This window comes from Diadema setosum, chromosome 4 (genome assembly GCF_964275005.1).
Source record: "Diadema setosum chromosome 4, eeDiaSeto1, whole genome shotgun sequence".
NCBI lineage: Eukaryota > Metazoa > Echinodermata > Echinoidea > Diadematoida > Diadematidae > Diadema > Diadema setosum.
In genome coordinates this window covers 34533965-34557222 of record NC_092688.1, presented here as the reverse complement: position 1 = coordinate 34557222, position 23258 = coordinate 34533965, and the positions used below count along the sequence as shown (strand labels likewise).

General features: G+C 40.3%; 1 protein-coding gene across 1 annotated transcript in view; it reads right to left on the bottom strand.

Moving 5' to 3' along the window:
• Positions 1-3184: 3184 nt before the first annotated feature.
• The window catches only part of LOC140227811 (uncharacterized), a 37125-nt gene continuing 17051 nt past the window's right edge, over positions 3185-23258 (bottom strand). Inside the window, exons 5-7 of the mRNA XM_072308206.1 lie at positions 18910-19110; positions 18273-18413; positions 3185-3780 (exon numbers count right to left, since the gene is read on the bottom strand). Coding sequence (XP_072164307.1) covers positions 3185-3780; positions 18273-18413; positions 18910-19110 — 938 coding nt within the window. The remainder of the gene's footprint in view (positions 3781-18272; positions 18414-18909; positions 19111-23258) is intronic.

Genomic DNA, 23258 nt, shown 5'->3' with positions numbered 1-23258 from the left:
AGCTACGTCGAAGACTGTCCAGTGCACCTGCAAAGACCCTTGATCTTGAGGGTGGGCAAACTCACGCTGCTCCCGAGGCTGAGGCCGAAACAGGGGACCAGACAGCCACCTGCCGCTCTACTCCGGCGTCCACGACATCACAGTCTGGCAGGCAGTCTCGCGGCGTCGACCAGATTATGGAAGCACTGGCAGCTAGCAGTGAAAGGCACCACCAACTTATCAACCTGTCGGAGAGCCTCCTCAGAAATCAGCAGCAACAGGCTGGCCAGAGAAAGGATCGCCACCAATTCAACTTGTGGTGTGGCAGTCTTTTGCAGGAACTTCCTCAGGACCTGTACGAGCAATGTGTGGGAGAAATGTGCCGGCTGGTGACTCACTACAGGCACATTGCGCACCAGCGTTTTGATGGTAAATGTTTGATATTTTGCGTGGTTTTGTCGGGTCTGAGTGTGGGTGTGTCTTTTTTTAATACAAAGATATGTATGATTTCATTTCATTTTTTCCCCTCGCAACAACATATTTCACAAAACAAAACACCTATGTTTACTCGCCATTACAGGTCAGGCAGCACCTGCACCTCTTCCTCGTCAGACTCCCTCCCAACAGACACAGCAGTCCTTTACCCAACCTGGGTGGCAGCCGCATCCATCCAAATGGACGCCAAATCCGCCAGCAGCCAGCTCTATTTCGCATATCCAGGGGTGTGACTACATGACTCAGTACAACCAGCAGCAGCAGCAACAGCAGCAGCAGCAACAGCGACGACAGCCGACCTCCGCATCGCGTATCCCCCAGCAATCTTTCATTCGAGTGCTCAACTCAAGCCTGCTCAACGATGATCAGCTGTTTTCTGCTTCGCCTCCAACAACTGCTGACATGGCAACAACTCCCAGCACCACTGCTAGAGCAACCATTTCTACTTTCAGAGTAATGGCCCCTGATGACAACCAGTAGAGAAAGCAGGGCGATCAAAGCATGGAGAAGTGTGAACTTTCTTTTCTGCAACTTAAATAACTTATAATTTGCTTTTCAAAATATTTGCATTGTTTTATATACCTTGTGTGCCTTTAAATGTATGATCCTAAAGGGTTTTTTTTATGTATCACGCAGTTTTTGTATATTTGTTCTTGCAGGATTACTGTATTTTTATTTCTTTCGGATTTTTTTTTATCAAAGGAAGTGTTGATGTAATAAATGACTTAAAGTAAAGAACGGAGGTCTGCCATATTGTGTCTTCATAATTCTGGTGTCCTTTCAGTGACTGATGAGCAAGCTGGAGTAATGCTATGGTGTAAAAAGGAGTGCTGTTTATTTTCAGCGACTCAAAAACATGTAAAACTATTTTGTGGCGAAACAGATATGGACATGTGAACATTTTAGACAAGACTGTGCTGTGTATTAGGTGAATGCTTTGAGCTTGCGACTTAGTTGTAATAATAAATGTTATTTCTGTTCATTTTATTTTTATGTGTGGTAGAAGTTATTGAATAAATCACTTTCGAAAATATGTGCATGGTTCATCATTATTCATTCATGACTGATTTTACACATAACAGGTATATAAGGAAATGATAGTGACAGAGAACAGAGATATAGTGAAAAGAAAAAAAAAATCAAAGTACCATACAAGAAGATCCCCAGTAAGCCGAGCTTCATATTGGAGCCTCATCAAATGCACAAAGAAATCAATCAGCAGTTTCAACAAACTATCGACACACCAACTTCAACAAAAACAGATTACTTCTCACAACAAAAACAGACATGTTCATGTGCACAAGTGATGATACGAAAGAAAAGCAAAGAAGAAAGGGATAGCGATAAGCGATAATGGAAGGTGTGAAAAAATGGGAAAGAAGGAGGGAGACTCCTCATTTGGAACTTCAAGAAAAATTAAGTACAAGGAGTGTACACGTGTCATAATATCACAAAAGATTTATTATTCAACAAAACAAAACATCATCAATGAATACACCCTGGTGATGCTGTGCTAACGGAGTGACGAAATCATCGTACGAGTTAATCCAATACTTGAACAAGCTAGTAATGTTCGAGTCTCATTAAACGGGATGAATATTACAGATGCTATGGAATTACTGAGGAGAGAAGTGTATGGCTTAAATTGAGCCCTAGATGATCACATTCAAGAAGTATTACAGAAAATTATCTTATTATCAATGCAAGTTAAACAATTTCTGCAGAACCTATCAATCTGGAATTGGGGAAGACGATCTCATAATTTCATGAATCACGAGGAACACCATTTTCACAAATTATTTTTTTACACCCCCCAATTAACAGAAGTGTAAAACCAGTAATAAGAAAACCTGCAAAAAGTACATAATGAAACAACGCAGAAAAGATATTTTCATCATTTAGGAATACCCTCGCTCAAGTTGGGCAATATCATACCAACAGAGTACACGTTGTATCAGCATGCATGACTAAGACTTCCGATTACATCACGAGAAAGAAAGTACAATATCAGAGAGTCCGTGAAAGCATGTTCCTGCTGAATGTGAGTCTCCAGATCATCTTATTCTGCCACGGCACTAAACCCGTCTCGCTGCAAAATACATGCTCAGGTACTCCCTTTGTTGCTTCCCCGCAACAGTGTCAATGTTCCCACGTCCTACCGCTTGGTCAACATCGTCCATGTGCACTTCATCCCTCCATGCCCCCGGGACAACGTTGCGAGTGTCATCCTCTGTGTCCATCTTGCCACGGTCCAGAGCTGGGCACCTCATTCTGATGAGGTTGTGCAGGCAAATAGAAGCTGTGACCACGGTCTTCACCACCTGTAGGCGTTTGAAGCATTGTCTTTGACAAGCATTGCCAACAAGACACTAGGATGCCAAATGCGTTCTCCACAATTCGTCGGCCACGGGAGAGCCGGTAGTTGAAGACCTTCTGTCGATGAGTAGGTAGGGCTTCATAAGCGTTGGCCTCATGGGAATAGCATCATCCGCCAGTACGAAATAAGACATTGGCCTGTCGTCGTTGGGCAGTGGTGACGCAGCTGGGAAACCGATTGTGTTGTCTTCTATGCAGTCTTTTAACTCAGAATTGTTGAAAATCTGAGCATCGGACTGGTGGCCTAGTCCCCCCCCCCCCCCCTCCCATCGCACCAGAGGAACTTATAATCACCATCAACCAGCGCCATTAGATTAATGCTGAAGAAACCTTTTTAATTGTTGTAAAGGCTCCCGGAGTTCGCTGGCTTTTTGATGGCTATATGCTTCCCGTCTAAGGCTCCTACGGCGTGAGGAATGTTCCACTTTCTCTCAAACTGATCTGCGACTTCAAGGCAGCCTTGAGGGGTGAGAGGACAAGACAACACCTCTTCCTTGTATTCATCAGCGATAGCATCGCATACCTTCGGGATGAAGTGGCATATGGTTTCCGATGCCGTACGGAAGTCATACGCTATGAATGTGTATGTATCACCAGTGGCAAGGTATCGGAGAGTCACGGCCAGCTTGAGACCTGCAGGGATAGCACTTCTAAATCTAGTGTTCTTTTTCTGGATCCTGGGGGTCACGCGCTGAAGAATCTCGTCAAACGTGTCTGGTGTCACGTCTTCAACGCTAAGTTCTTGCATGAGTGTCTCATACTGGCCATACTGAAGTCTCCTTTCCACTGTCAACCATAGTTTTACCCACCATCTGTGACGTCTCCTTCTCCTTCCCTTGAGGGCCAGGACAATTAGTGCTAGCTGAGCATCTCTCTCAGCTTGAATCTGAAGCAGTAACGCAAGTTGAATTCCGGCTGGTTGAATGACGGCTAGCAGTCAAATGAGGAAAAATCAAAGTCAGCGCCAAATGTATACCTTTCCATATTCCTGGTGTTGTCCGCAGTTTGTCCGCATGTCTAAGTTATGTTGTCCGGAAGGCATCCTGATTGTCCGCGTTCATTCCTGGTGTAATCCTAAATGTTTCCGCGCTGCCCGCTACGATTAGCATGTTCCGAGGTATTTTGCGCTCTTCCGGAGTGATTCCTAGGAATGTCCGCGGTCAGTCCGCGGACAGTCCGCGGACATTCCTAGGAATGTCCCAGGACAAGTCGATTCACAAAGTTATTCCGCGTCTGTCGCGGACAGGATGCCGAAATGACAAAATTAACTTCCGCAACCCTTCCTGAGCTTGTCCGCGCCCTAGTGGACGTTCGCCCTTAAAAGGGCATTGTACCGGTTTTTTTTTATTTTTTTATATGTTGTTCTTTTAATTCTAAAAGACCCAGCGGTGCAAACAGAATCAATGATTCATAACGATTTAGTCCGTAATTTCATGTTAAAAATGGAACGTTTTAGGGGAGAATTATGCTAATGAGCTGACGAGCCCGGATGTCGTTATGTCACAGGTGCCAACTATATCACTGATTATAAGCGCTCGCATACGCGTGCGTTAATTCGTACCGAGTATCAGACGACGCTTAGGCCCAATTTAGCTAGCAGGTGGCCCTTTTGTACTGTCCTATCCATGTAGATATCTCAAATTTCGCTGAACCAAATCGCACCAAAATTACAGGATGTACTTCTAAGCATATTTCAAAGTACTCTCTTTTATTTGAACGTAATCGGTAATCGGGAAGGATCAATATCGACGGCGACTTTCAAGTCGTCACTCAAAATAAACTCGACGAACGCGACCTGCATAATCTAGAACTGAAATTAGCCGACTAGTACTGTGCGAACGGGGAATTTACACGGGAACTTAACTCAAAAGTGTAACGATTGTGGCGACGAACTATATTTTTCATTCAACTTACCACAAATAATTTGTAAATTGATTTTTTGCTCCCGATTACTTGAAAGATTTGTCTCATATGGCTAACTTCAGTCTGTGCGTGCGCAGGCAGTACCTAGGTAGGGCCTACGCCGCGATCACTCTTGTTTAGTCGTACAGAGCAGATTATTTTTAGCGCCGACAGGAAAGTCGACGACTACACTTACGCTTCCCGACTGGCGATTTGGTTCCAATTAATGTGAGCAATTGGATATGAGTCATAAAGTATTTCCTGTGATTTTGGTGCAATTTGGTCAAGTGAATTTTGAGATATCTACATGGATATGGAAGTACGCTAGCACTACACCAGCGCTTGGATGGCGAAGCGGCGGCACTGCTAATATCTACGTGGTCAGGCCACTCTTCCGAGGTATGGGTCCTACTAAAACCAATTGTTAGATCCAACTAGACTAGTTAGTCCTTGGTGTAAATACGACCACCATGTGATTTATCTCGACTACAAAAAACATTGGAAATCCATAAAGCAGATACCTTACCTGCAAAATTCAGCACAGGAACAACAGTACCTGCAGCACAAGGGTCTAGATCTAACAGCAACGCTAGACCTTGGAGTCTGGACTTTCGTTTGGACTTTCTTCAAGTTCTGGCAGCAGGGGTAGGCCCTATGTATACTATAACGTTACGCTGTGCCTTATTAGCGCTGTGCACGTACAGCTGTCGACGGCGAGTGAGTGTACTCATCTAAACTTGGACTGCCACGTAGAATCTATTCGGTCCTTGACTGCTCACTAGTTCTAGTCCTAGTTCTGGTCTAGAGTCTATGTGTACTGGGTGCCGTTTTCTTCTAACTAGGCGTAAATCGTGATTGCCGTTGACTATTTTTGGGGTTTAGATTTTAATAATGCGCTCAGCCCTCATCTACTTTAGATAGCTGAAACTGTCGAACCATGTATCGCTCATCATCAATGCATAGTTAGTGCAACGTTAGGTACTTACACACAGTTTTCTATGGGCAGCACGTTCGGATAATGACGCCAATTTCATTTTACATATCTGGAATATTCCCCACAAGTTTTATCTAAATAAGAAGCTTTTGAAGAGATTCCTTTTAAAACAAATAAATATTGTTTAACATGTTTATTTCAGCTCCATATTGCAATTGTGCTAAATAACAGCTTTTGCAGTGTTTCGTGTGAGATTTCATCAGTAAATTGACATGTGTAGTTCGTCTTGCTAAAGTCGGAGTTGTGCACCCATGACGTATGCCAAATTGTGTGGATCGTTCCATGGCTTGCTCGTTTTCATTTTTTTTTCAAAAAAATCATTACAGGCTTATCCTAGGTTTTAGAATCCTCTCTTTAAAGTAGTAGGCATCAAAAATGTAGATTAGAATTATCAATTAGAAAATGTCAGTACATTTTTCTTTTAAGTCTAAATTTGGTGAGCACTGAAGCATTTCCTTTGTGTCCGTCCATACAGAACACATCACCCTTCCCCACCCCCCCACCTCCCCCCCCCCCCCAATTCCTGAGTTCGGAGACCACTGAGCAAACATCTGAGGGGCCGAGCATTGGTTACCCCCCAAGGTTACTCAGAGTGATGGCTTTGATATTCTATATTTTGAAGATCGTGTCTTCTTATATTTGGCGGTGATTTGGCTCAGTCGGTAGCGCAACTGCCCCCAGATCCAAAGGACCTGGGTTTAATCCCTTAGTCTACTTGAGCAATGTTGCGTATAATCATACAGTAAACTTTAGTAAGAGGCAAAACACTCTGTCCTTCGGATAGGACATAAAATGGAGGTGTGTGAAAGAGGCTCAACTCATGCACGTAAAAGATCCCGCTTGATCAATTCATCGCAAGGAGCAGGGTGTCTAATAACTCGGTGAAGTGGTCCCGCATTACGTCCAACTGAACCCCATGGATAAGACCAGCTAATGCAGCTTAATATTGGCTATATTAAAAAACAAACAAACAAACAAGCGAAGAGAGCAGTAATTTTTCACCTGCCAATGATGTATTAGATCAGTCTTTGCAGAATGTTAAAGGGATGGTATATTTTTAGTTGAGATGGATATTCAGGTTTCCGAGTCTTTTTCGTGAGATATGAGAAATTTCTTATGAAATATGGAAAAGCATATAATTCTAAGAAAAATTCAAAATTTACTTGGTGAAAATTTATTTCGAAATGACTGAGATATGCAAGACAAAGCGATCCTAATAAAAGGTGGAACCCATCTTTTAGTAGGATTGCTTAGTTTTAATTTGTTTTGGGATATCTCAGCCATTTCAAAACCAATTTTCACCAAATAAACTTTGAATTCCCCTTAGAATTGCGTGCTCTTTAACATTTCATAGAGTTGTGATGCCTCGCAAGAAGTCACAAGCTGATTCATCACGTCAACCAATACTTTACCATCCCTATTGATTCACGTATACACTGACAATACAGATATTCTCCATGAATTTCTGATGGATAAGAAAGAATAGTTAAAATGCGATTGTGTTTCTTTTTTAAACAGCGTATAATCTGCATGGGGTTTCTTCAAAAGCGTGAAATATGCATTATTTAGTATTCATCTTTCTTGGTTCTTACAACACCCACCTTTTATTCTTTAAGAGCTTTGAATATGCAAGAGTCTTACAACATTTAATTCTTAGTTACGTGCTTTCATGCTTCAGAGAATTTCTGTTTACCTATCTTTCTATAGATATTTTAATCTATGTTGCAAATTCATTCATATATAGACCTTGAAAATGCAGATTTTTATACACATGAAGATATTCATTAAAAGCATTATTTTCACATAAGTTATATTTTAGGATCCGTTGCTGTGAAATTCAATTATAGAGAACATTCGCGACTTACTGTAAAGAAACATTTGCTGAATGAATATTCAAACTGTTCAAAAACTTCAGACATTGTATCTTTAAAATATTGTGTTCAATATGTGCATTTTTGTACGTGTTTTGATGCATTTTTAAACTCTCAATGTGATTCTTTTGCTGACCTACATCATTGTTGGTTGTTGTTTTTTTATTTCTTTATTAATTTTAAAGATTGGCCTGGATATAGGGATGATTATCATTCCTTTCTTGCTACTTCTACACGGTGCTTCTATCGTTTCATATATCGCAAAATCTATAATTCTCAATATTCTGCTTCTTCTACATTGTTATTTGTAGAAAATAAAGATGAATGGGATTGAAATGAACATAACCTTATTCTCATCCCAAGCAATAGCCCTGGAAACCAGATAGCATAGATGATATATTACAATATTCCTGCTAGTTAAACAAAAGTCATTAGAGTTATTAAACATTTTTCGTCCATGTTAGATTTGTATCATAATCTCCATGCGTTTTATCATGGCTGAGGAAAAAATCATTCAGATCAAGAGACAAGAAAAGTCATGAACCCCTCTTAAAGATGTGAGATGAAGTGGGTCCCTCCATTTTTCGCACTTCAAGCAACGGTATAACATGTACTTCACTTCTGTTTCTCTTTTACTATACAATGTATGATTACTATAGGTCCTCAATTGTTGCACAGTCTTTACATTTCACTATGTTCTATTTACCTTATTCTCCGTTATCAAAGGAAGTGAAACATATGTTTCGTCGAAAAATGAAATAGACTTTGAATTGAATTGAATTAAGAGGTAAAGAGCTGTAATATATTGACTCTCAATCCTTGGAGATTTCATTACCACTCTCTGAAGATGCACAATGCCGCATCGTTAAAGTCAGAATGTGTGTGTTTTTGTTTTTTTTTTTTGTTCCAGAGTATATCCTATGGATGTTACAATCAAGATGCAACAAATATTACACATTTTGCATTTATGAGTTTTCAAAAGCGGGGGGGGGGGCACTTCCAGGTTTCATGAGCTAACAGGAAAAAACTAAAGGCCTTCATCCATTGAGACTTCATTATCACTCTCTGAAGATGAACAATACCACATCATTAAAGTCAGAATGTGTTTTTTTGTTCCAGTGTATACCTTTGGATGATTACTATCAAGATGCAATAAACTTTTTAGTATACATTTTGCATTTATGTGTTTTCAAACGCGGGGGGGGGGGGGCACTTCCGGATTTCATGAGCAAACATGAAAAAATAAAGGCCTTCAGCACAACTTCTGGTGCGACTTCCGGGTTTCCACACTTCAGGGTTTCCATATTTTCTCTCTAGTGCCACTTGAAACGCACTTCCGGGGTAAAAAAAAAAGGTTGGGAGCGGGGGACAAAGTGGTGACACCTTATGTATTCCTTTATATGGTGCACACAAAAAAAGTGGTGGCCGAACCACCCCACCCCCGGTTCCGCCGGCCATGATATATACGGCTCGACATTGGCGGGGACCGATGGCCCGGAACTATTAAAAGTTAATGTTGGGCCTCCAGAGTTCAAAAAACCTTTTCTTTGCTGACTCGATTGTGCAACTAAGATTTGAAAATATATCCCTTTTTATTCAGAGTTATAATTTCTTTTTCAGGTACGTTTGTCCAAAAGAGACAGCAGCACGTCCGATTTCTTGTTTTCTTCTTTTGGGGGACGTGTATAATCAATTTAGCTTCCTGCAGTAGAATTACCATTTTGGTTCCCTCCTACTGAATTCTGATTATGGGTATAAAACCATCATGAACTGTTAACTGATTGTCAAAGCAAGAGCATGAAATGACATAATGAACATTTTTTTTTAAGTTTATCTGTCAGAATGACTGACCCTTAAACTTGATTGAATTCCTAAATCCAATTATGCCAAAAGAGAACATCTTTAATCAGATTTTTTTCCATTTTTTTTCCTTCTAGATATTCAAAGCTTCGCTTTTAACAGATATAGCAATAATAAGTGATATTACCAAGACCTTGGGTGTATTTTATGTGAAAATACCAGTACTTGTATCTCATAAGATAACAACCTCGGTCTGCTGAAGATTCAATGCCATTCATACATTTCGCACCCGCAATCTTCAATTAAGTCCAACACTATTAATGAATTTGACAAGTCTTTCTTTGATGAGTTTAGAATCAAATTGATATCTTCTGCATGCAGATCAGGACAAAACATTCTTTTTTCTTCAAAATAAGATCGAATGTAGGCCAGATAGATAAGACAGACAGAAATTGAAAGCAATGCCTAATGTACAAAAAACAAACAAGTGAACATCTTGGAACAACACGTCAACACGCAGTGTTTTTTATGTCATAAACTAGCTATTTTATTCAGTGAAGTCAAAAAGTTTACATGAAATACTTAGTTGTTATACATAATTTTGGTGCGAGATAAATCATTAGACATGTTAAGTTGTAGAGGTATATTAATTGCCGATCGAAAGAAAAAAAACCTCATGTATCAACTTTCAAATTTCTCCATTTCAAATCAATAATGTCGATCAAGGAATATCTGTTGAAATCATCATAAGACTATAACTCGATGAGGTTCTCTTATGGGTGAGAATGACCCATTGAAAATTCGAATAAACGACGAAACCTGAATTTTTATTAACTTCACCAATGGATACCGCTAGTCCACATGCCCAGAGCACAAAAGGACCAATGAATGGACAAAATTATTTGTGACACAGAATGAGTTGTTAACGAATGTAACGAATTTAATCACCATTTAGGCCTTAGTTTTGTTTTTTTAACCTTCTATTCTAGTTTTACATTTTTACATATATTCACCTTACTGTTTGGATGGGGATCCTGATCATCTCAGATACCGACCGAGATTTTCTTTTTCTTTTCTATCAAGTATGAACGACATCATCCTTCAGATTTGCGGGGATATGCTTTCATTTCACGTCAGTTGTATTTTGACATTTATAAAATCTGTATGGCCTACAACATTGTGCAGTGCACAGGGATGTCTTCATAGCACCTTAAAAGGGAGAAGAATAATACTACCATGGGACTGTCTCCTATAGATGTTTGTGTGTGTGTGTGTGTGTGTGTGTGTGTGTGAGTGTGCGTGTGCGTGGGTGTGTGTGCGTTTTGTCCAGAGATGACTTCCTGCATCAAAAGAACTGAACATTAACAGTTACAAAACTGTTATATGGCTGTGGAGTTCCTTATTCTATCTTGCCACTAAGGTCAATAAGCACAGCTACACAATGCAATCAGTGTAATATCAAGAAGAAAGCTGAACAAGTTCTAAAAAGCACATAGCCCAGTTTCTATTTTAAAAAGTATGCAGCTGGTGCTATACCAAGAAAAGTATTGTTTAGGATAGTTTTTAATGATATAGGATCATATTCAATCATTTCATAGTAATACATGTATACAGAGGAATAAACGTCGGAAAATGCATTGTGACCAATGTCTTTCTTCATTGATTCTTCATATAAAATACACATTTAAATTTGAAAATCTCTGTGATCAGAAATCAATGCATTTTCACAATCAAAACGGACAAATACACACCCTCGAATATTTACACTGTATTAACAACATTAACAATATTACAATATTGATATAACAATATTAACAACATAAATGGTCACGTTCCATCCCACCACTAAAAAAAAGATAAACCTGTAAATAGTCATTTATTGGGATTTTAAACATTTACTGGTTACTTTGATTTTCTCATCCCTAGAAGACACAATTATAGACCTATGATACTCTAAGCTTATGTAACTATATCTAAACCAGGTATATCCTTGCAACTTGAATGTGTTCCTGTGTCGTTTCATCCACAGTCAGTCATCATTTATCGTGACTGCAGATTTGTCCGTACATTCTACTCTACGGTGATTCTCTTCGATGCTTCCAAACATCTAAGTTGTTCCCATTCCCGGTCCCAGCATGTCATGGATATCCTATGACAACTGGAGGGCAGCGTGTTAATTATGCAGGATTCGAAGTTCGTCTTTCCTTCATTTCTTCGCTTTCACGTGCGCCAAATGTAATGTCAGTCTGCGTGTGTTGTTTCCTGATTGCGCTAGAGATGCACGGTATAGATACAGAACAAGATGTGTTACCTGTAATGCCACATGTTCATTTAAACGATACTCACAAAACCAATGTAAGAAATGTGTTTTTCGCCGCGAAATCCATGTACTTTCTTCTTGTAATGTAAGCACTATTGGTCAATGCGAGGAGGAAAAAGATTTGCTTACAACGGTCACAAACCAGCACCTGTATTTCAGAGAGTGTTGATGTCCTAAAGTTTCCTTAATGTACGGATACAACGTTTACCTCGCAACGTCACGTGACGAAAATCTGACTAAGATTAGGTTTATCTTCAGTCCCATCATCTTCCCCAGTTGGTAGTTTATTCTGTTAGTAAGTTCGATGAATATGAGTGGCCCCCATTCATACAAACTTGTCTTTTACGTGGGTCGCTCTTTTTATTAACGCTATCAATTTGAATCTGTATCGATTACAAGCATATTATGTTACTGGAAATTAACTTTCATTTTAATTGAATTCGAATTGTAGAATGCATTTATTTGCACTACGAAAGGGATAACTTCACTTCTTCTCGTTACAACGACAGCAATTAACATATCCCAATAGTTTATAACCGCCAACACGTAGAACCATCTCTGTAGGGTATCCGGTAGCTATGGGTCCATTGTAGCACAGAACAACGGCTCACTTGGTGTGCATATCCACATCGGGTGCACGTCACGAGACCGACACCCACAAGTCATACAGCCCACAAGTCATACAGCTTACAAGTCATACAGCCCACGAGTCATGCGGCTCACAAGTCATACAGCCCACTAGTTATACAGCCCATGAGTTCGACACTTGAGTAAATAAAGCTCACGAGACCGACACTAGGCAAAAGAGGCTCCCAACACAGACACTAGGCAAAGAAGGCCCACGAGACCGACAGGATTAACAGAGCCACCTATAGACCAATTATTGTATAGGATGCCCAGATAATGGCATAAGGAAGATAGAGATGGAAAAAGAGAGTTGCTAGGGGATTACCCCGTCAATTGCCCTCCCTCGCCCCCTGAACTGTTCAAGATTTTTAATTGTGTTGGCATCTTTGACTGTTTGTAATAAATATAAACAAAATTCAGTAAAAGTGCATGAGATATTTCAACAATATTTTCGAAAAGGCTAAAAACACCCTGGTTTCCTTTCTGCAAAAATATTATACTGGTATACACTTGCTTAGAAATGACATAAGATTTTAGAAAATGAAATAAAATGATGTGGACATTCACAAGAACTATATCATAGAATAATACCTAGATGTGAAATGAAGTTTACAAGAAAATATTTCACAAAATGGTTAATGTCGCAGTGCATACTTGCTTTGCATGATATGGAAGGGGAGTAGTCATCTGCAAAGCTGCTGATTTAATATAAATCAAATGTAATCGTCAATAATATCAAGGTATCTTTAAGTATTCGGAAAAAGAACATGCATCCATGAAACCAGCCATTCTATTTCATGAAATTAAACCGTTTTGAGAAGAATGATTTTACAAATATAAGCTACAAATCGAGGTGAATCACTGCGATATAAAACGTTTTCATCCTTTGAAATGTCATGTATACGTTATATTCACAGAAAAAAAAAATTACAAACTGAACTCTAAGCAGGCGGGTACAAGCAGGACGATAGGTTGGGAAGGCCTATCAAAGATAGCATGATGGCATCTAAAATCAAAGCATACATCGTTCTTGTCCTCTATTATTTTTCCATTTTTTTTTGGGGGGGTGGGCATTGACGAGGACAATTTCATTTTAAAAATAGAGATAAATTGGTAACAATTTCGCTCCTTGTAGCGTGACAGAACAGCCCTCTAAAAGCCACACGTGTAGAAATACAAACTTGATGTCGTTGATATGTAGATGGCGCTGTTCAATAAGTTATTAGTTACAATCTCTCTCTCGATAGCGTGACGAAATTGCACCCACCCCAATGTAATTTTCCCCTTATATGGAACACCCTGTACAGGTAATTGACATGTAGATAGCGCTGTCCATCCTGTCGGTCTCGTGAGCCTTTATTCTTTGCCTAGTGTCGGTCTCGTGAGCCATCTTTGCCCAGTGTCGGTCTCGTGAGCCTTCTTTGCCTAGTGTCGGTCTCATGAGCCTTCTTGCCTAGTGTCTGTCTCGTGAGCCTTCTTTGCCTAGTGTCGGTCTCGTGAGCCTCATTTGCGTACTTTCAGTCTCGTGAGCCGTTATTGTGTAATGTCGGTCTCGTGGGCTTTCTTTGCTTAGTGTCGGTCTCGTGAGCATTTTGTGCATAGCGTTGAACTCATGGGCTGTATGACTCGTGAGGCGTATAACTCATCTGCTGTAAGACTCATGGACCTATTTTTGATGTCCGTCTCGTGGACCGTATGACTCGTGGGTGTCGGTCTCGTGGGATGACCCCATCCACATCAATTCGGTTGTCGAGCTGTACCCCTTTATTCGACACTAGGCAGAAAAGGCTCATGAGACCGACACTAAGCAAAGAAAGCCCACGAGACCGACAGTAGGCAAAAAAGGCCCACGAGACCGACACTAAGCTAAAAAGGATCACGAGACCAACACTAAGCAAAGAAAGCCCACGAGACCGACAGTAGGCAAAGAAGGCCCACGAGACCGACAGGATAAACAGCGCCATCTACATGTCAAACACCTGTACAGGGGGTTCCATGAACGGAAAAATAACATACTGGCGGGTGTAATTTCGTAACGCTATCAATTGAAAGATGGTGATCATCTACATAATGAACGTCATCAAATATGTATTTCTACATACTTCTGGGGAGGGGGGGGGGGGGGCAAGTGTGTCAGGGAGTGACATTGTTATCAAGTAGAAAAATTGAATTGTATTCTTCATGCCCCCCCCCCCCCAAAAAAAATAAATAGAAGAATTAGTATTCTTCATCCCCCCAAAAAAGAGACAAAAAACACAAATGAATTTAAAAGAGGACAATAACGCTGTATGGATTAATTTTAGAGCTTTGATAATGCCATCGTGCTATTTTTAATAGACTTTCCCAGTTTTTAGCTAGAAGATGGACAAGACATATATTTTACCTCTTCTCTTTCCCGATTCACTAGTTGCTTATTCTATTTTAGATATTCTACCCTCCTGCTTTGACGTTTTGCAGTAAGATCTATTTGTAATTATGTACTAGTACTCATTATGTTATACAATGCATTAATCTTACCGTACATTAATTATTGTAATGTTGTCTGGGGAAACTGTAATAAAACCAAAGTAAATGTTATTTTTCTTTTACAGAAAAAGGCAATAAGAATATGTACCAACTCACATTATCTAGAACATACTGATCCATTATTCCTTAGACTAAAAGTTCTTAAAGTTGACGATATACACAAATTTCAAACAGCTATATTTATGTTCAAATACATGCAAAATCTACTCCCACTCTTCCACAACGCATTTTCCCTTAACAGGGATGTCCATGCTTACCCCACGCGCCATCGTAATGATTTCCATTTGAATAACCCTAAACTCCTATTAGCTCAAAAATCAATTCGGCATAACGGGCCTGATATTTGGAATTCACTCCCTCTCCACATAAAACAGTGCACATCTCTCTATTCCTTTAAGGCAAATACAAAGAAATATTTCTTGGCACAATATCATACGGTACAGTAATCATTAAACATGTACCTCTTATACTCAACAACAAGGCAATATTTGGTCCACCCCCTTTTCCTTTTCTTTTACTTTGCTGCTTGACCCTTCGCCCATATTATAACATATCCAATCATTTTCTTAGAAGTGCTGACCATCAACACTTTCGCGCTTCATCACCTGCACACGCACTCACAGGCACCACTCCTGTTTACCAAGTAATTGTATAAAACTGGATTTACGCGCACTTTAACATGGCCCATCTGTATTAGTGTTCAAGTACTACAATAAAAAATGGTAATTTAACTCTGGCTGTCCGTCTGTTCAAGCACGGCTTATAACGGCGGCCCTCTGCATCATATGTATATATTATATATTGTACTGTGAATTATATTATTAATTTTCTCTGTAACTATAATGTAATTGAGTATATGAATATAAGAACGACCCAAGTCCATGGATGACCATTTCAAGTAAACTTAAAAAAACTTCATATTTTTTTTTAATTGTCCAATAATATTCTATTTAACTGTGATGGGAAGGCAACATTGTATATACAATTTAGAACATATATTATTATGACGATTAACATTTACATTAATTGTGGAGAGGCCATTTTGTGTGATGGACTTGGGTCGTTCTTTGATTCATATGGACTTGGGTCGTTCTTTGATTCATATACATGATAATCTGCTGTAGAGATGAGAGAAGGACGAGAGAGGGCGCTATAATATGAATGTAAGAACGACCCAAGTCCTTCATGTTTACATTCATATAAGATTTAACTCATTTATTTCAGGCACTTCCGGGGGTAATTAGGATTTATCATTTATACACAAGATGAGTCCATGCATAAGCTACAATTTCCCATGTCAAACTAAATTTGGCCAAAAATTGGACTTGGGTCGTTCTTATATTCATATACTCAATTGTAATGATTAAAACGTTTTATATCGCAGGGATTCACCTCAATTTTGTGGCTTGTGTTATTCTCCTCCGAACAGTACATTTTATCGTGAAATACAATAGCTGTTTTCATGGATGCATCAGGGTTTTTTTTCCGAATCCCTAACGCCACCTTAAATGTTATTTTTTATTTTTGATTAATACTAAATCAACACCCTCGCAGGTTTATTGTGGAAAGATCTGTTACACACTTTTACTGTACTTTGTTCATTTTTTTTTTCACAAACACACACCCATGTAAACGCAATTAAAGATCCTGATCATTTCGGGGAGGGGGGGGGGGGGGGGAGGGGTGGCAACTGATGGGGTAACACCCTGCCGGAGATGGCAACTCTTCTTTTCCATCTCTCAAATCTTCCTATGCTATTATCAGGACACCCTATACAATTTATTGATCTATAGGTGGCGCTGTTCATCCTGTCGGTCTCGTGGGCCTTCTTTGCTTAGTGTCGGTCTAGTGAACCTGTTTTGCGTCATGTAGGTTTCGTGAGCCTTGTATGCGTAGCGTCGGTCTCGTGGACCTTTTAAGTGTAGTGTCGGTCTCGTGGGCTTTGTTTGCTTTAATACTGTCGGTCTCATGAGCCTTTTGTGCGTAGTGTCGGTCTCGTGAGCCGTATAACTCCTGGGCTTATTTTACTTGATGTCGAACTCCTGGGCTTATTTTACTTGATGTCGAACTCGTGGGCTTTATTTACTCAGTGTCAAACTCATGGGCTGTATAACTGGTGGGCTGTATGACTTGTGAGCTGTATGACTCGTGGGCTGTATGACTTGTGAGCTGTATAACTTGTGGGCTGTATGACTCGTTGGTGTCGGTCTCGTGACGTGCACCCCTTTATTCAATAGTGACTTATGCCCCAATCGCTGTTGTGCGTAGAATTTAGACATACTCTGGCTGGTCGATAAACAAATAACCTTTCAAGCACCTTGGATTTGTATTTAAAAATTAAGATTTAATGAAAAGCATAGTTTCAGAACATTTTGGAAAAACTAAAGTCTTTAAGATATAGAGTGACATTCATTATTATTCCCATCAAAATTTTTAATCATGAAAGAAGAAAAGAAAAGTTTAGTATAAATTCTTACCCCCCCCCCTTTTTTTTTGCATTTTGGAGTTAGTTTTAAAGACTAAAAAGGGACCAGCAATGAAGGCATTCTTACTAGCGAATGGCTCCAGAAATACACGCCAGCACAAGCGCTCCTACGAACGCTGCGAAAAGACCGGGGTTAAATGATCCACCTGCAGGGTCTGTAGAGTCATCTGCATGGTTTGTAGAGACACCTGAAAAGAAAAATCAGGGTAGCGAAACTGAAACAGGAATAGAGCACACATTAAAAACAACACCAAATATCAATTAAAGAGTAGAAAACATGTGTTGTTACGATGCAGAACAGGCAGGATCCAAACAGATTATGTCAATGAAATGATTCGAGATATTGTGCTTTCATTTGTTGTCCTGTTTTGAAATTCATTGGAGCAAAAAAAATAAGAAACAAAAAAGCCAGGTCACTTAAGAACAATACCAAAAGTCACTCCGTTCAAAAATCTCATCCAGGAACAACCCTCTACGCAGTCCTGCAGCAGGCTGACGGTGATGCAGCATTATAGTGCCTTTCTATAGCAGGAGCGTGCGTACCAACAAAGCTGGATGTAACCCTCAGTGACAAAATTAGGATCATCAAAGGCTGCCTCCGTTGTACACCAGTTAAGTTGGCACCCTAAATACCTGTACTCTCATTTTCCCTACCATCTCTACACAGAAGAACAAAAACACGCTCATTAGATAGTGAAGAAGACCATCAAAGACCCCCCAAAACTACTTTACACCTGAATCTAGGAAGATGAAACCCGTTGGACACTATATAGTCTTTGCTCTTGACGTCCTTTCAGTGGGCGTGTAGCAACCCTTTCTCACTCCGATCTAACACAATCGGATAGTGGAAGAACGAATGGCAAAAGCTGGACACGGTCATCCTATATACTATCACACCAGATACCACCCCAACCCCCGCCAGCCCATCTTCACTCACACGGGAGAGCCTGAGTAACACTCGGCCACCTGAGAAGACGATCTGGTCACTTGATTTAATGTCAATTGTATCCAGGGCCGGAATCCCATCCCTCAAGCATCCTATCCATGCGGTCACTCAGAACAGATGGCCCATCACACTCTGTAGTGGAGTGTCGCGATCTCGTCCCACCTTACGGTATAGAGGTGGACATGACGGAGCCTAACCTATCAGAAACCCTGTGCTGGTTTCGGCAGCTCCGCAACATAGTACAGAGCAGATCAAATGCAAGAAGGAGAGACGATGTCAGCCAAATTGAGTATTTATGGTCGAGATTATTTGCTCTGTGATGATTTATGCTGAATAAAAAAAAGTTTGGATGGTATAATGTGCCATGTATGATTGATGCATGAATTTGCTATTTATACAGATATTTATTTGAAAATATGAAAGCAACATCGAAATTAGATGATACTGAAAATATGAAAGCAAAATCAAAATTAAATTGAACTGAAACTATACATACTTATGAAAACATCTTATTGATGAACGATTCAACAATAATGCCGATAACAGATAGACAAACACACTGTCAGAGAAGGACATTGTAATACTCACCAGTGGGACATAGAAGTTGGTACGTGAGCCATGACGAAAATGTCCACTCGCCGGTGTCGCCGTCGCAATAAATATCAGCGCTGCTCGAGGAGTACTTGCAACTCACTGTTATTTGAGTGCCGTCGGCATAGATGTTCTTGTGTACATTGTAGGTGGCGACGGATGAATCCACGTCCGGCTTGCCACAGTGTGGATCCATGGCTGGTCGAAATTTCACAAAAGTACACATTAGTATTTCAGAATTTCGTGTTTCATCATTCACGTTAAGACAGTTGCCGTATCATTAGCAATAACTAGTCGATGTTTCAACGTTGATGTGCAATTGCACAGACTAAAATGTATTGTTTGTAGCACCTTCATAGATACTGATTTTGTCTAGTAAAAGTGTATGATTCTATATTTCTTTCATTAATCCTAACTGTATAGTTTTACAAACCGTTGAAATCAGTGTACATCATGTGAAAAGTCAGTCAGGTCTAACCAGAAAGGCATACTTGTGTCTTCTGTTTAAAATGGGCACACTTTCGCTGCTCAGGAGCTTCTCATGAACTTTTCAATTCTGATGTAGATTGGATGTACAATGCATATTTAATGAATGAACTGCCTCAAAATATAGATTAAGTGGAATGACAATGACGATGAACATGTAAGCGTCAGTCATGAAACTTTTTATTAAAATGTCTCCAGATGGATGTATCAGCCAACAAAAATCTGAAGTTATATTTCAGAGTATATAAACTCTCATCCTGGTCTTAATATTGCACATTTGAATATATTTTCTCTTTTGAAAAAAAATGATGAAATAACGCACATAGTGAAAACAAATGAAATCCATGTGTTGTGTCTTTCTGAAACAAGACTAGACCAATCTATTAAGGATGATGAAATTTCTATCGAAGGATATGCAAGCATCAGAATGGACAGAAACAGAAACGGTGGAGGTATCTGAGTATATATTCATGAGTCTGCGATATACAAAAAGAGACAGGATATATTTGATGGTAAATGGAGTTATCGGTTGGTTATTACGCATCGAAATTTGTCCACCAAAACAAAGCCATATCATGTGCTTTATTACTATAGACCCCATATTCTCATATCGATATGTTTGATGAAAAAAAAAAATTAGAGAATATTAAAACCCAGAGCATTGATTATGTTTTTGGGGTTTGACATGAATTGTGATCTTAAAAAAGTGTCATCAGTACATCGCACCACACGTTTATTGTAAATAGCACGAGCTGAAAAAAAATTGTTGAATTGCCTATTAGGACTACATCCAAAACCTCAACGGTAATTGATGTCCTGTTTTCCTCAAATCATGAGAAAATAATCATTATGTGATGTAATACCCTGAGTTTAAGCGATCACTTTGTGGTCATGGCTACGCGGGGTTATACCAAATCATCGCCAGGTAACCATAAATATGTAGTCAGCCGAAGTGTTACGAAGTTACGTCAAGACGAATTCATTAGAGACTTACAGCAGGTGTCATGGAGTGACGTGCTTGCGGAAAGAAGATGTAGAAAAAGCCTACGAACTTTGGGTCTCTTAATTCAATTCCATTCTCGACAAGCATGTTCCACTTCGGATAACGCGAGTCAGACAAAAGGAAACACCATGGACGAATAATGATGTACGAAGTAAAATTCGAGAAAAGGGACCAGATGAAAAATCAAGCAAAAAAGTCTTGTTCTGAGCTTTATTGGGATATGACGAATTGTATAAAAGCTTCGAAATAGAGTTACAACCATGAAAAGGACGGCCAAACGATTATACATCTCTAAAATGATCGGTAACAAAGGTAACTCCTCCGCTATGTGGAAATCTTTGCGTTGTGTTTTGCCGAACAAAAAGAGGGGAATACTTCTATTCATAACTTGGTTGTTCAGGTAAAGATGTCAGTGGATATCTATAGAAATATTGCATCTCATTTGAATGACCATTTCAAAAGTATTGCAAACAAATATACCGGTGTAGATTTTGGTTCATCCAGGTATTATGCTAAAGCGTGTAAATTAAATCTGTTCGACTGGACTTACTTGTGAAAATAACGGAGAGGTGACTCGTCAGAGTCACTTCTTCAGCTCTATCTGGCTGGAGAGCATATGGGTGAATGGGCGATGTTACTGCCTTTATTGGTTGTACGTCGAGGAATTTTCGGATCACCGGCTTGTTTGTTGACACCAACGTGATTTTCATCAACGTGATTTTCACAAGTTATTCCAGTCGAACAGATTTAATCAACATGCTTTTAGCATACTACCTGGATGAATCAAAATCTTCATCGATATATTGAGACTCGTTCCGGCAAGGATTGCCTATTGCTTGTGCGAGATTATGCAAAGACGTCGAAGAAAGTAGCCGACTATCGTAACCATCTTCGGTTTAATCTACGCTGCCTACATTCGGACATCATATCGCGCAGCTTATATGGATTAGACCGCCAGTGAAAGGGTTTCGCGCCAACTGCATCGTCAACAAATCACAACGCGGACTTCTGAACGAGAGGATCAGCGCCAGTGTGTTTATACTGCCCTCTTACGGGCAGTGTTTGAGATGTATGTTGTATTGTTGTTGTACAACCTTCGCCCCTTTCGGCCGGCAGTTTGTGTTGCGTGAGCATAATAAAGTTTGCTTAAACCTTAACTATTGTGACTGGTTATCCATCTCCGAACAATGTTCTTTTAATGGCGTGGTGGTAGCTACATGGGATCAAGTACTCTACTCTTCCCTCATTACCGATGGATTTTATGCATGATATGGCAGCCAGTTGGTCGGCAAAAACGTGTCGTGACAGGTAGTTATGGTTTGCTCGCATCTGCTGTAGTCCCATACGTAGCCCTTGAATGGCTGTTCCCTTTCCCCTTTTGAGGCAACGACCTCGCACCCAGGCCCGAGAGAGAGGCCGCCCCTACCAGTATTGTAACCAGAAGTACAATGTACCAGGTACCTTACCGTGGTTATGATTATGAGCCAATTCAAATCAAAAGAAATGAAAGCAGAAATGAATGGATGACCGAAGATGATTATGTCGGTCTTGATTATATGATGATTTCTGTGACGATTATGATGATGAAAGTTATGACAGTTGTGATGAGCCCTTCGGGGACCCAAACCAACCTTGTCCCCATGTTGATAGAGTATTGCATGCTACTCGGTATGATGCAGTCAGTCCCAGTACATGTAGCAGTACTGTTCTTCCTGTCCCTATGTGTATGAGTAGTTTTAGTGTTATTAAGTCCAGTCGTTCTACCGTTAGACATAAAGTTCACAGTTGCCCAATATTTCTCGTTACCAATCGTCAAAACCAGCATCACATCAGTGATTGCTCATTCCTGCCCGAGCATGAAAGAGATATCATTACGTGTGCTCGCCAAGCGGCTTCCATCCTTGGCTACTCTAATTCCCTGTGTCCATATGACAGTCATCTGGATGATTATAATGAGCTAGAGTCAGAATGTGATTTCTCCGAAGTTGATGAATGTTGTGATGATCTTAATGACAGTGCTTTGGCTACAGATATTGTCTGCTTGTCTACTAGGGTATGTGTTGCTGATCCAGACAGTAGTCTTGGAGATGCAAAGGGTATGTCAGATTTAGACTGGTCAATAGGGGTTCACGACAATTCCTTTTGCTATGATAGTGGCTCATCGGAGTCGGATGAGTTCCACTTCCGGGTTGACCAGTTGCCACTGCAGTCTCCAGTAGCTAGTCCCTCAGTGTTGCCTGAAAAGGCTTGTATGTCTCCCTACATTGACCTTGACCATGGTCAGCAGACTATCCGGGTTACTCTTGCCAGTGGTTCGCCACAGAACCTCATTGGCTATTCAGTGTTCAAGCGTCTCGGAGGTGTTTTTTCGGACTCTTCTGAGGCTTATCCAGTTGATCATTCTTCACCGTATGCAGTTGTTGGAGGGACGTGTCTCACACTTTACAGAGATGGAAAGGCATTTCTCTTTGAAGGGTTAGTTGTTGACTCTACGGATGTTATAATTGAGGCAGGCATTCCGTTCATAGTGTTGCACGACATTACCATCCGTCCCGCAAAGCGCAGTATAACATTTGGTGATGGACCTTCGTACACCTATGGTCCTGATCCTACACCAGAGGTAGACATTCGTCTTTCCCGCACGCCTCCGATGTCTCTCAGCCTTCCCCGGTACAACTCGCCTTCATCTATCTCTGATGATGTGACCGCACCTTCACCAGCCAGCAACGGTCACCACCAAGGCATAGGCCTACACCCTCATTCCCAGGATGCTGAGGCTGCACGTCAGTGTCTAGCTCAGTCGGAGCTAGCCATCATTCCCACCCCTGAGATGAATCGCACCATCCCTGATGTCACC